The sequence below is a fragment of the Vitis vinifera genome, chromosome 15, assembly GCF_030704535.1.
Source record: "Vitis vinifera cultivar Pinot Noir 40024 chromosome 15, ASM3070453v1".
In the NCBI taxonomy this organism is placed as follows: Eukaryota; Viridiplantae; Streptophyta; class Magnoliopsida; order Vitales; family Vitaceae; genus Vitis; species Vitis vinifera.
The window spans coordinates 16,595,001-16,610,342 of record NC_081819.1 but is presented as its reverse complement, the minus strand read 5'-3'; the positions used below and the strand labels follow the sequence as shown (position 1 = coordinate 16,610,342).

At 35.4% G+C, this 15,342-nt stretch overlaps 1 protein-coding gene across 1 annotated transcript in view; it reads right to left on the bottom strand.

Annotated features, from left to right (window-relative positions):
* LOC100261590 (uncharacterized) overlaps nt 1-15,342 on the bottom strand; it is a 76,356-nt gene that overhangs the window by 9,791 nt on the left and 51,223 nt on the right. The window contains exons 36-44 of the mRNA XM_010663024.3: nt 7,429-7,555; nt 7,249-7,349; nt 7,033-7,170; nt 6,868-6,951; nt 2,041-2,187; nt 1,813-1,944; nt 1,682-1,729; nt 1,449-1,595; nt 1,303-1,364 (exon numbers count right to left, since the gene is read on the bottom strand). Coding sequence (XP_010661326.1) covers nt 1,303-1,364; nt 1,449-1,595; nt 1,682-1,729; nt 1,813-1,944; nt 2,041-2,187; nt 6,868-6,951; nt 7,033-7,170; nt 7,249-7,349; nt 7,429-7,555 — 986 coding nt within the window. The remainder of the gene's footprint in view (nt 1-1,302; nt 1,365-1,448; nt 1,596-1,681; nt 1,730-1,812; nt 1,945-2,040; nt 2,188-6,867; nt 6,952-7,032; nt 7,171-7,248; nt 7,350-7,428; nt 7,556-15,342) is intronic.

Here is a 15,342-nt window from a genome sequence, read left to right as displayed (position 1 = left end):
ATTAAAAAAATAGTTTAATCCAAAAATTTCATGTTTGGAGGTCTTTTTGCGATTTCTCTCACTTATATTGTTATCAATATCAATATTTCCATTGATATTTCTATAAAATCAAACCGCCAATATTTTTGTCGATATAGATAGTTTCATCCTTGATATCAAAAAAATTGACCCAAGGTTTCTATGATGACAGATAGCCTTGTTGGTTCCTCTCCTTTTCTAATATAACTTTAAGTCTCTTAATGGACACCAGCCATGCAAGTGCCTAACTTTTGGGGCCACTTGGTATAACAAATCTAAGAGAAGGGACTGCACTTCCTGAGCTCTAGCATCATGAAATGCAGAGGAGAAGAGGAAATCATTCAGCAAGTTGAGTAATGAATTGAAACGCATTTCCCATTCACTAATATCACATTGGAAGTTGAAATTGAAGATTCTAAAGGGAATTTGGTTGCATCTCAATTATATTAGGGTCTTGAAAAGAAGAAAAACAATGTGTTCTGAGCAATTGATTTGTCTTACATCCTGACCACAAACTAAAGTGAACTATGTTAATCCTAGGGGTACTGGAGCCTAATCCTTAGAACGAGTTCCTATATGCTAATTGTCACTGTATGATAAAAGCTTTCCGTCCCAGGGAAACCCTTTACATCATTAGTGTGCCTATACCACATTATTAATACCGAATAGCACATAAAATCATACATTTGAAGAGGAAAAGTATACAAATACACTAAGTTACAGTCTTCTCCTCTTCAAATCTGAGCCATGGATCTCTCTGAAACTTTTCAAATCTACACCTCAAATACCATCTTAAGACAAAGATGTGTTCACAACCAAGCAGGCAAGGGCCAACTTAATAAAATAAAAAAAATATACACCTACAAAGATCTACTTTTGCCCCCTAAGAATTAAACTTTGATCTCCAATTAATGGCAGCAAAGAAGTTCTCAGAAAAACTTATTTCAAGGGACAATATGACTTTCAAAAAAAAAAAAAAAAAAAAAAATTACAGGTTTCTCATTTGTTCATGGTTGGATGTAGAAAAGAAAATTGCATCACCAGAAAAAAGCAAATAAATATAAAATCTGAACTATATCTCTGTCCTATAAACAGCCTTCAGTGTTCTATTTCTTTGCCTTGATAATGACCCCAATTAGCATCTACTCAAACAAAGTACAAAATAAAGTAAGATGAGGGACCACATCGTAAATTTCCCTCTAAGCCTTAAACCAACCCTAGGCTTCATCATTAACAAGAATTGCATAATTAGAGCAGTTAATAAAGCAAGTTTTTTATGCTAACCTGAATGCAGGAATTTTGAGGGGTTGCAAAGCATGAAATGCATTAGCGAAGGTTATCAAAACCTGTGACATCATCAATTTAAAATGAGAACGAGGGCAGAGAGAGGGAGAGAGAGCAATGAAAGAGTAAATGCAAAGAATGACTACCTGAAAGTTTGCACCATCAAAGACAGGATCAGGGGAACCAAGTTCTGATAGCCAATTAATGAAAAATCTGAAATACGGTCTTGGATTAAAAGATGTTTTCTTCTCCTCAGCATCTTTTTGAATAAATCTCACGGTTACTGCCAGAATCTGTAATATACCAGTTATAAACAGTGTAGAACATTGTTCCAAGATGAGCAAGACAAGGGCTCATAAATTTTAGTCTGGAGTCAAACCTTGGAAATGAGATTGAATTTACTGAATCCCTGGTCCACGGGAGAATACTAGAGAAAATCACAAGTTAAGTTGTTAAGGATATGAAAATTATATTCAAAAACTGAAATACACCCATATATAATACACTTACCTTCAGGATTGAAAACACAAGATTTGAAAAGATATCAATGGCAAAGAAGGACATGCTATGCACTTGCTGATGTGATTGTAGTGGACCAGTAATGATTGCCTCAGAAGAAAGACAATGTGAAAAAGAAATTTCCTGAGATAGACAGATCAAGGTAAATATGCAACTGCACTATGGGTACTACTCTGCAACCTCAAAGGAATAAAAAAAAAAAAAAAAAGAAAGATTCACCATAAGCAGGTGGAAAAAGCGATCAGATATATGTTCTCCTTTCAGCAGTCCATTTTGATGCAACTGCAAGACGTAATGTGCACAAGCTGCATCATTTGTACCAGGAAGTTCACATATGCGGTACCATTCCACAAACAGCTTGGAAACCTACAGAGTTTACAGGTACCAAATTTTTCATAAGCACGGAAAACTGAAGGAGGCATGAGCGAAGTGCACAGATAGTAAACAAGTGACACCAAAGAATAAACACACCAAAAATTATTAAAAAAACAGTTAAAAAAGAAAAAAGAAAAAAGAAAAAGCAAACATTAAACCCTGGAATAGTGCATGTTATTAACAAAATCAAGAAATGAGGTTCTCCTATCCGCCAAAGACCTTAATGATCATGCAAACATGGATTTCAAGATAATATACTTTCAACTTTGATGATGAAGGTTCCACCTTTTCACATTCAGTTATGCCCCATCCAAATGCACAAAGCAAGACAAGGTAGCAAATTTTAAAAGGATAGCAATATAAGTAGTAAAAAACAAATATAAATGTGTGGCAAATATCTTTAGTAATTATTTACAGTTAACTTTAATCTAAATTCTGAAGTACAATTTATCAACTCTCCTTTCCCGTCTCCCATATAGAAGGAAAAGGAAAAAAAATAATCAACTTGTGGTACTTGTAAAACTCAACTCAGCATTAATCTCAATTCATTGGACCTGGCTACATGAATCTTATTTAGGCCCTCTGAGGGATTGTTCTTGTTTTTCACTTTAGCTGGAAGCTAAAATCTAAGTCAAAGTCATAATTTTCTAAGGCAAAATTGGTTTGTGAGAGTTTCATTAAACATGAAATAACTTTTTGCACAAACCAAAATAAAGCTTTATGAAAAGCTAAGGGCCTGTTTGGAAACTTTTGCATTGCACAAATGGACAAATACCTTCACAGAGAATAAACCATAAAATCTGCTTCTTGTGTTTGAGTTCCCAAATAGAATTTTGTTCTTAAAAACAATTGAGAATTATTTCTGAAGATTGTGCCTCAAAAACTGTTCTTAAAAAACAGTTTTTGAAACCATTGTCACACAAGTACTAACATTTTCCAAGCTTTCATATTAAGTTCTTACTAAAGTCATATGCTACTTTGAAAAAGCAAAAAAAAAAAAAAACAAAATAGACAAACAAGTACACAAGCTCTTATTGAGCTTTTAGTGCCTGTTTGGAAACTATTATTAAAAAAAGTTTTCTGCTTTTTGGAACGTAAAACAGTTTTCCAACTTCAAAAACACATTTTTCAAATTTTGAATAGAAAACAATTTTTTGAGAATTTGTTCTCAAAATAGAATGGATTTTTAGAATCAATTTGAGGTATTTTTAGGTGTTTATTTACAAAGCATTATGAGAAATAAATGGAAGCAGGGATAATAGGTTAGAAACTTTCATATTCTATATAAGTGCACAATGTCTTCCTAGAGAATAAACTGAGAAAGTTAATCTTTCATATTTGAGACTTGTTTTCAAAAACACCAGCAAACAAGCCCTTAGTCATTCAACTCTATCTATGGTCTTATCCTTTATTGGATCCATAGCAATCATATGGTTTCTTATAGCCTTGGCCAACTCCATTTAATCTTCCTTTTATCCTTTCACAACATCAACCAAAACCAATAAACCTGTAAACCAAATTATTCCCTTCTCTCTTCTTAATTATAATTCCACATAAAATGGACATAAATGGGATTTTTAAATAATAAGATATAATTTTATAGAATAAAAGGGGGAGAAAACACAAAAGAAGAGGTTTTCCCTCAAACAAAAAATGGAAAAGTACAAACCTATAAATAAATTACATATTAGCCAAGAAAAGTGGTTAGAAGATGACACACACACATGGATGGGGAAGCAGATTCACCCCCTAACAAAAAGGAAACGAAAGCAAGCACACATGGAATGAGGTTTATTTCCAAACCAAGAAGGAAGACAAAGCACACACACACAGGTGAAAAGACATATCCCAACTCATTGGATTAGCTACAAAAAATCATAATCTCTTCTTAATGTATAGTCCCATATTTCTCTTATCCTCTTAGCATCTTCAACTAGAACTAAACCAATACTTTGTATTACTGTTCGTGATAATCATTTAACATCATAAGTTGGATGAACTCATTTTCAAAATGTTCTTTAGCTGCTCAATTTTCTATAATATGAAAAGTTTGTTGTCTTTTTAGTTCCTTTTTACATTTGCACCTCAACTGAGATGTATTGCATAATCTCACCAAACTCCGGACCAATTCTCCTCTTTCACCCATCCTGCTTTACTTGAAGGACAATGTCCTCAGTCTCACTTTCCTTGACCAAAGACTGAATGGCAGATTTTAGTCTTATCTTTGCTCCTAGTTTTACTGAAATTAAATTTCATACATTTTATTTTAATCCTTCTTAACCAAAGTCTTTAGAAAAACTAAGAATTAAGCCTCAATGTAGTTCAGCTAACCAAATCCATGTCAATAGTAAACAGCTCACATCATGTGACTAATGGGACATTCTTTTTGATATACCGAGTAATTTCAGCCATATTCAATGCAGAAGATTATACATTGGAAGTGAAAATTCTCTAATTCCTCTCCTAGTTACTCCTCCATAGCTTATGAGCATATGAATAACAAATCCTCCATAAGCCATAATCTTAGGCACAAAGACCAACCACTAAGAAATATTTTGTCATCTGACAACAATTGTTTCCCTCATTTCACTCAACCTAACTTACTCCCTTCTTTAGATTAGACACGGATTAACCATGTTCATTCTCTCTCCAGCTCTCTCTATAGACAAACATTCATAGAGGGTACCTAACAAACAGGAGTGCACCCTATGTACACAGGGGCTGACCATGTTCTCACTCCTAAAGATAAAAAATACTCCTCTATCCATGCAAGAGCCAGATATTAAACTACATGGAAAACCCTAACTTATCATGGCCACAAGGACAAGCTACTAGATGGTGATTAGAAAAAGACAAGGAGCCTCATATGCATTGATCAAAATCGTTCATGGCATGTCATCTATTTCTATCTTACCTATAGTGAACTCAAGATCTATGGATGAGCATATATGTTTTGGGAACTCGCACATCAGAAAGGATTTCCAATAGAACAAACACTTTTGAGCATAGTTTTAAAAGGTGTGCTTTAAGTGCACCTAGGCTAAAAGCACAACCGCTCCCTAGTTATAGCGCCTCGCTAGTCAAGATAGGTGCCTTATTGAAGAGGCATGCCTTGTTGACTTTGCTCTTCCTTTTTAAACACTTTTTATTCTTGAAATTTTTAATTATATATTGAAATTTATATAATGTATAAATTTCCTCACTTTTTTATTGCATGCTTCTTTTAAATCTTAATTTTGTTATTGATTGAATTATATTTTAAATCGTATTTTATAAAATTGATATGCATCCTAGGTTGCATTTCACTTGACTCAAGCGCACCCCTTGTGCTGCACCTTACTCCTAAGTTGTAGGAGGCTTTTGCGCCTTTGGTACAACTTTTAAAACTAAGCTTTTAAGGTCCTCCCCAGTTTTAGATTTTTAATAACCACAATTCAATTTGTTTGGAAAAACAAAAAAGGAGGCTTGGGTTTTTAGAAGCCTTTCGATCCTCAACAAGGCTCTTTTGGGAAAATGGTCTTGGAGATTTATATGTGAAAGGAATCCTCTTCGGAAACAAGTAATTGTTGGTAAGTAAGGCAAGAGGATGGGGGTTGGTGCACAAAAGAGGTGAGAGAGAGGTATGAAGTGGGGATTTGGAAGGCAATCAAAAACAAAGTGAAGTTCTGGAAGAATAAATGGGGTGGGAATTTTTCTTTGAGAGATTCTTTCCCAGACCTTTATTCTACAGCCTCTTCAAAAGATGCTTCAGTGGTTGATGATTGGGATGGGGATAGTTGGGATCCTAGGTTTATTAGACAATTGAATGATTGGAAGTTAGAGGAAATAGATGTCTTTTTTAGGAGGTTGCATAATCACTCCATCTCTTTAGGTACTGATGATGTTATGGTTTGGTTGGAGACAAAGAACGGTGAATTTTCAATTAAGTCCTTCTACTGCTTGGCAAGTAGGAGAGCAAAGCATTTCCCTTATAGTATAGTCTTGAACTCTTGGGCTCCTGTAAGAGCTAACTTTTTTGCTTGGGAAGCAACTTGAGCTAAGATATTGACTCAGGATCAGCTCAAAAAGAAGGGTTGGAGGATGCCTAATAGGTGTTATATGTGCAAAGCAGAAGAAGAAAAGGGTGATCATATTCTCTTTCACTATCCAAAAGCTCGCATTTTGTGGCAGCTAATTTTTGCTATTTTTGGTGTACAGTGGGTGTTTCACTCTTCTGTGAGAAGGGTGTTCTTTAGTTGGGGTGGCTCCTTTGTTGGCAAAAAAAGGAAAAAGGCTTGGAAAGTTACTCCTTTATGCATTTTTTGGTCCATTTGGAGGGAGAGAAATAGGAAAGTCTTTAAGAATTGTGAAAGTTTGGACCAAACAATTAAACGTTTTTTTTTTTTTTTTTTTTTTGTATCTCTTTTAGGATTGGGTTAGATTGTACATTGGAGATAATTCTATGTCACTATTAGATTTTGCAGACTGGTTAGGCTCTTCATAGGGTGCAATTACTTGTTTTTGCATATTTTTTTGTTTGTTTTGTATATGTCATGTATACTTTTTAAAATTAATACAATCTCCATTTACCTATAAAAATAAAAAATAAAAAATAAAAAAATAAAAAACGTTTTTTTAATATCTAAACATCATAAAGAAAATATTGAGCAGAGATAGGTTAAGGAAAAAAACCTGCTCACGAAAACCAGTAGGATCTTGTTCCACAGGTTCTCCATTGTTATGTTCTTCCCTGGTGGCTGCAGAGTGGATAGGAGCCTGCCACAGCACAAAGAAAGAATTTTAGGATTCTACAAAAATGTTAGGAAAGATAGGAAAAACTTAAGATTCTACCATAACCTTCTTGTCTCTAGATTGTCTTGTCTTATCCTCCTTTCCAAGAGAATTAACAGATAGAGCATCCATATTAGCAACAGGACTCTTGACAATCTCAATCAATTGTTGCAATGACTCAGGAGATCCAGGCTTACTCGCAATCTTCAAGTCAGAAATCAATTTAGAAAGTGGAAGATTAATGAAATACATGCTTTACACAAAATAAATGAAAAAAAAAACCTTTGCCATTGCATCAACAAGATTGGGAAGTTCTGAAATGACTCCACGTTCTTCAATCACCAAAGTTTGGAGAAGAGAAAAGGCAAACTCTGTTGCAGCTTCTGTATATTTTACACAACTAATTAGCTATGTCAACTTCTCTAATATTAAAGAATTTAAAATAATACTTCTCAAACATACTATTCCTTCCTCCATCAACAAGTTTTGCCATATGAACATTATACTCAGCAAGGTTCAGCAATTCACTGCGAATAAGGCTAATAATAATATCTTTGTTGAATTTGCGCTCCTCATCTGAGTAAATCACCTACAAAAAGTTGCACAATTATTTATGATGAAAAAAAATTGAGAACTGAAACAGGAAAAAACGGAAACAAGTGCACAATCACTTTCACTTCTTTGTAGCATAGACAATTTTTTTTTTTTTTAAACTAGGACAGAGAATATAAAAAAAAAATTATATATATACACACATATATTAATAAAATATACATTTCACATAATTTTTTGTAGAGGAAGAAACATGTAGTGTCATATACTACTAGTGCTATTCCCCCTTTCTTTTTTCAGTTGTAGGCAAACAAACAGATATGAAAAGTTAGTAATACAAGTGTTCTTCTATTTGTAGAAGAGGAATTGGAAAGTGCAAAGAATAAATTTCTTCCTTGATTTCAATCTGTACATACTCACCTATTTAGACAAGTATTCCTAGCACAAAAAATAGAAACTTTCCTTACATAATTCTATCAAATCCCTTGCTTATAGGATTATCCTAATCCTCTCCTTAATTACAAAAATATACAGCAATAATATTTATTAATTACATTCTTCCACACTCCCCCTAAAGTTGGTGGGTAGATGTTTTTTATTCATAGCTTGGATACACTTACTTGAAACATTGTACTACTTAAACCTTTAGTGAGTATATCTATAAGTTGGCAGTTAGCTAATACATAAGGAGTATAGATCAACCCACTATCTAGTCTCTTCTTAATAAAATGTCTATCTATCTCTATGTGTTTCGTTCGACCATGTTGCACAGAATTATGTGCAATACTAATTGTGGATTTATTTTCACAGCAAAATCTCATTGGGTCATCCTATTTTATCTTCAAATCTTCCAAAATCATCTTTAACCATAGTAGTTCACAAATTCCTTGGGCCATTGCACGAAATTCTATTTCTACACTGGACCTTGCCACCAAGCTCTGTTTCTTCTCCATGTTACCAGATTTCCATCAAGAAAAGTGCAATACCCAATGGTTGATCTTCTGTCAACCACAGATCCAGCATAATTTGCATATGTGTATGCTTTAAGTACCAATCCTGAGTTTCATTTAAATAGCATCCCCTTTCCTGGAGGCCTCTTAAATTATTGTAGCACTCGGTTAGCAACTTGCAGAAGAACCTCCTTTGGAATGTGCATAAACTGGCTAATCCACACTCACAGCATATGCTATATCTAGTCTTATGTGAAAGAGATAAATAAATCTTCCTACTAGACGTTAATACATCTCTCTATCTATCGCAACATCTTCCTCAACCTGTCCAAGTTGGTGTGTTTACTGGTTTACATGCCAACTTCCCTATTTCTTTGAGGTTTGTTACATATTTTTGCTAAGAAATAAAAATTCCCTGCTTAGAATGTGCAACTTCAATTCCTCGAAAGTATTTCAACTTTCCTAACTCTTTAATCTCAAACTCCTTGGTCAAGCATTGCCTCAAAGTCTGTCTCTCATTTTCATCATTTCTCGTCAAAATAATGTCATCTACATATACCAGAACAGTTGTAATCCCTCCTGAATCCGAATGCTTGATGAACAACGTATGATCTCCTTGACTTTCTCTGTATCCCATGCTTTTCATCACTTTACCAAACTTTCCAAACCACACCTTTGGAGACTGTTTCAACTCATATAGAGCTTTCTTCAGTTTACACACCTTTTTAGTGGCTAAGTCACTTCCAAATCCATAATGGATTTTCATATAAATCTCTTCTTCCGGATCTTTATTTAGAAATGCATTTTTTACATCGAACTGTTGTAAATCCCAGTTATAATATGCTGTTAATAATAAGAAAATTCTAACTTTGTTCATCTTGACAATCGAAGCAAATGTCTCTAGATTATCCACGTCATATGTCTAAATGTATCCTTTAGCCACTAATCTCGTCTTGTACCTCTCTAATGTCTCATTTACCCTATACTTAATAGTATAGACCCACTTACATCCCACTAACCATTTTCCTACAAGCAAATTTACCAACTCCCAAGTTTTATTTTTCTCCAGGGCCTCCATTTCTGCATTCATGGCTTATCTCCAATTTTTATTAGATAAAGTCTCGGATAAAGTGACAAGAATATGAATATTGTTCAAACTTGTAAGAAAACTCTTATGGGATTGAGAGAATTTTTCGAATGACACCACATGGGAAAATGGATACAAAGGACATTTAGTGCATTTCCCCGTTCCCTTCCTAATGGCAATGGGAAAGTTTTGATCATGGGTCTTTCAGACTGAAGTTCTAACTCAGTTTGTAAGAGAGGATGAGGGACTATTAGCTCATTTCCAGAAGTTGGTTTAGATTCTTGAACTTGCATAAGTTGAGGGACTGCAACTTTCTTCCTTGAGTACACTTTGTCAGTCATTTGATTCCCAAGAGCAAGCTCAATGGATGACTCGGGTTCATAGAAGGGTACAAATAATAGATCAGACATTTTAGGAGGGTCAGTAGGGTCAATGAAAGGTACAAATACTGGATCAGACACTTTAAAAAAGTCAATGAGAAAGGGATCAATGAAAGAAGAATCTCGATCTTTGTCTTCCTTGATGGAATTCTCTCCCTGAAGATAAGAAGCAGGAAAATAAGACTTGCTTTCATTGAAGGTAACATCAACTAAGACAAAAAAAAAAAAATGGATAGTGGATGGCAACATTTATATCCCTTTTGAGTTGATGCATACCCCACAAAAATACATTTGACTACTCTTGGATGCAATTTTCCCTTGTTTGGACTATGAATATGCACAAAGGACACACCCAAATATCTTAGGCATGAGATGATTTGAGGTTCTCATATTAGGATAAAATGATGAGAGTATCCATGAGACTTTTGAAACCTAAGACTCTAGAAGATAATCGGTTTATGAGATGTGGTTAGGACAGCTTCCCCCAAATAAGATTTAGGCACATGTTTTTTGAACAAAAAAAACTCGTGTTGTATCAAGGAGGTGATCATTTTTCCTTTCAACAACTCCATTTTGTTGTGGGGTGTTTACACATGATGACTCATGAATTATACCTTCATGATGAAAGTATAGAGTTAGGACTTAATTGAAATAATCTCTAGTGTTGTCAAACTAAAACCTCTTGATAGTGACACCAAACTAGTTTTTTATCATGTTATAGAAATTTGGAAGAACAAAACTCACATCACATTTGTGTTTAAGTAAAAAGATCCAAGAGACCCCTAGTACAATCATCGATGAAAGACACAAACCAACATGCCCCAAATATATTTAAGATAGGGGAAGGACCCCAAATATCACTATGAATTAGATAAAAAGGCTCTAAACTTCTTTTATTACTGATTGAAAAGGTTGTACGCTTGTGTTTGGCTAATTCACATACCTCACAATGAAAGCTCTCAACATCTAATTTTCTAAACGAAAAAGGAAACAAGATCTTAAGAGTTTTAAACAATGGATGTCCAAGCCTATGATGATGAAGCCAAATTTTTTCTTTATTAAAAATGTGGTGCTCATAAAGAAGAGAAACAAATGTTTGCTTGGTGTCCCAAGATAGTATAGCCCGTTCTGTTCTTTAGCAAGTCCAATCACCTTCCCCAAACTCTAGTCCTGAAATACACAGTGAGTATGGTGAAAAATCACATTACAACCCAAATCTTTTCTAAGCTTTTATATAGGGACAAGATTAGTAGACAACTTTGGAACATGAAACACATTTCAGACTAATTTGGATATCTTCTACACCTATGACAATGGTTAATGAACCATCAATTGTGGCTATTTTCCTATTACTTGGACAAGGGTTATAGTTGTGAAATTGGTGTGATAAATGAGTCATGTGATCTACGGCACCTAAATATATAACCCATGAATTGACAAAGGTTTCATCTAAGGCTTTTAATGCAATGGAAATAAGAAACTTACCTAAAAGTGCCAATGAAGAGGCACCTAAAGGTTTCTTAAGGGTTCTCAACAAAGTTCGCAGTTTTTCAATTTTCACTTGATTAAATCCACCTTGTTTCAAGGATCTTTCTTCATTTGGTTGAACATAAGACAAGTGTGCTTGTCCATTATCCTTCTACTGCCTTCCATTGTAAGTAATTATCCTTTCTTCAAATTGAGTGGCAACAATAGTAGTTTTTGGGTCATCCAAGGCACATTAGCATGGCGTACTCCTCCTGTTCGAACCGGGGTTTGAAACCAAACTTCTCCCCAGGAGGATAGATGGGGCGATTCAAGTGAGATCCAATGTAGATCCAACTTTCTATTCACTCGTGGGATCCGGGCGGTCCGGGGGGGACCACCACGACATCTCTCTTCTCAAGAATCCATACATCCCTTATCAGTGTATGGACAGCTATCTCTCGAGCACATGTTTAGGTTCGGCCTCAATGGGAAAATAAAATGGAGCACCTAACAACGCATCTTCACAGACCAAGAATTACGAGATCACCCCTTTCATTCTGGGGTGATGGAGGAATCGTACCATTCGAGCCTCTTTTTTTTTCATGTTTTTCCCGGAAGCTCGTATTGGAACTCTAGCTGGCAAGAAAAGGTGGCAGCGTGAGGCAAAGGCAAGACTAAGACAATGCCATGACAACAAGGCTAAGAAGATGATAGTGTGAGGTTGAGACAAGATCAATGACAAGGAAAATAATGCAACGGCAAAGGTTGTTGCTAAGGTCACTGGTGTGAAGCCGAGGGCACGATATCAGTTTCGCGATGAGTTCATAAGGACGTCGGCGGTGTGAGGTCGTGATAACGATGGCGTGAGGATGGCAGCAACGTCACAATGACGAGGGGTCCTTTTTGCAATCTTTATAGGTTGTGCAAGCTATGCTGAATATGGCCCAAAGACGATGGTGACACAATCTCAATGGTGATGTGATCTCATTGGGAGGGTGAATGAAGGTGACAATGCGATTTCTCTTGCAGTAGTGGAGTGACGATGTGACGACTCCGATTGCTTTGTTGTGTTTGTGATTTGGGTTTGCTACAACGATTTGACTCAAACAAGAGGGAACATTAAGGTCAACAATGAAGGGTGACTCTGGTCTTCAACTCGACAATGAAGGCCAAAAAAATTCTTCTCTTCCTAGATTTACAAGTCTAAGGCTTTGATACCATGAAGAAAAAGAAAAATTAGAAGGTAAAAAGAACAAATTTCTTTCTTGATTTCAACCTATACATATCCACATATTTATACAAGTATTCCTAGCAAAAAAAATAGAAACTTTCCTAACCTAATTCTATTGAATCCCCTTGATTTTAGGATTATCCTAATCCTCTCCTTAATTACAAAAATATACAGCTATAATCTTTCCTGATTACATTCTTCCACACTATTTATTAAAGTTTTCTTTTGAACTTGAATGAGAGATATGAAAGTTAAGAGTATCAAAAGAAGTAAGCAAGAGAAATAAAAACTTGAGATTTCTATATTAATATTGTTAATAAATGTTTTTAGTCAATATGATAATCAGAACTCTATTGACAGACAAGGTCAGATATCCCATCAGCTGTCTTGCATACAAAGACACAAGAAGAAAAATAAACCACACTACCTCTAAAAGAATTCTTAGGAAAATGTCCTACACAAAACCATTAGAAACCCATCATAAAACTAAAATTGTTAACAAAACAAACTGAAACCTAGCATGAAAATTAGGCTATTTTAGGAGATTTGATTCAGTTAATTTGGTTATTTTAGGGAGCCAAATTTAGGACTGTGATATGTAATTCAAATTTAATTTCTTATCCTTAAATAGATTGACACTTGGGCAGTCTCCTAGTTGAATACATCTTGTACAGCCTATATATATAAAATTGTACACTTTAAATCATAATAGAAAAAAAAAAAAAAAATTGATTAAGTCCATATTTGGTTTCATGGTATCAGAGCCTACCTCTGATCCTAAACCCTATTCCTTTCATGTCTTTTCCTTCTGGTAAAAAACCCTATTCCAACGCTGTTCAAAATCATGTCTAGTGTAAGTGACAAAGCCACATCCAAGTCATATGCTGAGCAGCCACCACATGCGTTTCAAGCTACCACCTAGGACAATCCCTCCCTTCAGATTACATCTCATAGACTAAACGGATAGAACTACTTGGAGTGGTCTCAATCTGTTAATATGTTTATGTGAGGCAAGGGAAAGTTTGGTTATCTCAATGGAGCAACACAACCACTAAAAAAAGAAGAGGCAGCGTTTCAAGCATGGGAGGCAAAAAACTTGATGGTGATGACCCAACTAAATGAAGCCTAAAATTGGACAGACAGATCTGTTATTATCAATAGCAAAAGAGATATTTTTTTATTTTTTTTTTATAGGAAACAACAAATATATATATTGAAAGAATAAGAAGTACAAAAAAAGAATGAGGAATCCTCCCACCAAAGATAAAACTAAACAACATAATAAAAGAACAAAAAACTACACTATGAAAACTATGAACAAGCTCTCTTGGCTAGACCATCCCGTTGGAACTACACACTGCTAGCCAATCTATTTGTAACACGTTAAGGGGAATGCGCTTAAAAACCATGGAACAATAAGCCCAAAGAGAAGCTAGGAAGTGAATGGAATCCCATAGATTCTCTGAATTCCTAGCTTTGTCCTCAAATATCCTAGCATTTCTTTCCCACCACACAACCCAAATTAAAGCAATGTACGCACTTTGCCACAAAACTATCCCTCTTTTGAAAGTGTCAAAACCTTTATAATTGATAGACATCATGTCTGAAATGCTTCTCGGAGGAACCCAATCCATCTTGACTAACTGAAATAATCTGTGCCACAACCCCATGGACAAGGAACAATGTAGGAAAAGATGATCTGTTGATTCTCCTTACTTCATGCACAACTTACAAATGTCAGGACTAAGAGCCTTGTAGGGTCTTCTCAATTGTAGCAAGTCATTAGTATTTACCTTCTTGTGTGCCACTAACCAGACAAAGGACTTGACTTTGAAAGGGACTTGAGAATTCCATACAAACTTAATAGGGGAAAAAGGAGATAAATCAGGCACTTGGGACAAGGCTATAAAAAAAGACTTGACTGTAAACAATCCTAAAGAAGATAAAGACCAGGATCTCGCATCTGAATCCGAGGTGGATAAATGCATACAATCAAGAGATCGCATGAGGCATTCTAGATCTTCTATCTCAGAATTAGAAAGATTACGACAGAAATTAAAGTTCCAAGAGAAAGGGCGAGCAGAACCGAAAATTGAAGATATAGGAATATTTTTATCCGTGACTACTCTAAATAGTCTTGGATATTGGGATTTCAAAGGTTGGTCCCCCCACCACAAATCTTCCCAAAAGCGAATTCTTTCCCCATCTCCCACCACAAACCGAGTATACTTGAAAAAATCCTAAAAGACTTGTGCAATAGCCTTCCAAGGACAACGATGTGACCATCTGACTAAAGTGTTGGCATCCCAACCATTTGAATGTGTCCCATAAATGCTTAGAATGACCTGATGCCACAGAGTTGTACTCTCCCTAAGATACCTCCACAACCACTTCCCTAAAAGAGCGAGATTCCTTAAAGAAATCTTCCCAAACCCCAAACCCCCTTTTACCCTCGGCTTACACACTACATTCCAACTAACAAGATGATCTCTTTTACCTTCCCCAACCCCTAACCAAAGGAAATCCCTTTGCAATCTCTCAATTTTTGCAACCACTGAAGCGGGAATCTTAAACAAAGAGAGAAAGTAGCTAAGAATGTGGGAAAGGCGTGAGTGGATAAGAGCTATCCTATCTCCGAAAGATAAGTAAGCCTTTTGCCACCCATCTAATCTCCTTGAGATTCTCTCAATAACTGGATCCCAAAATCCG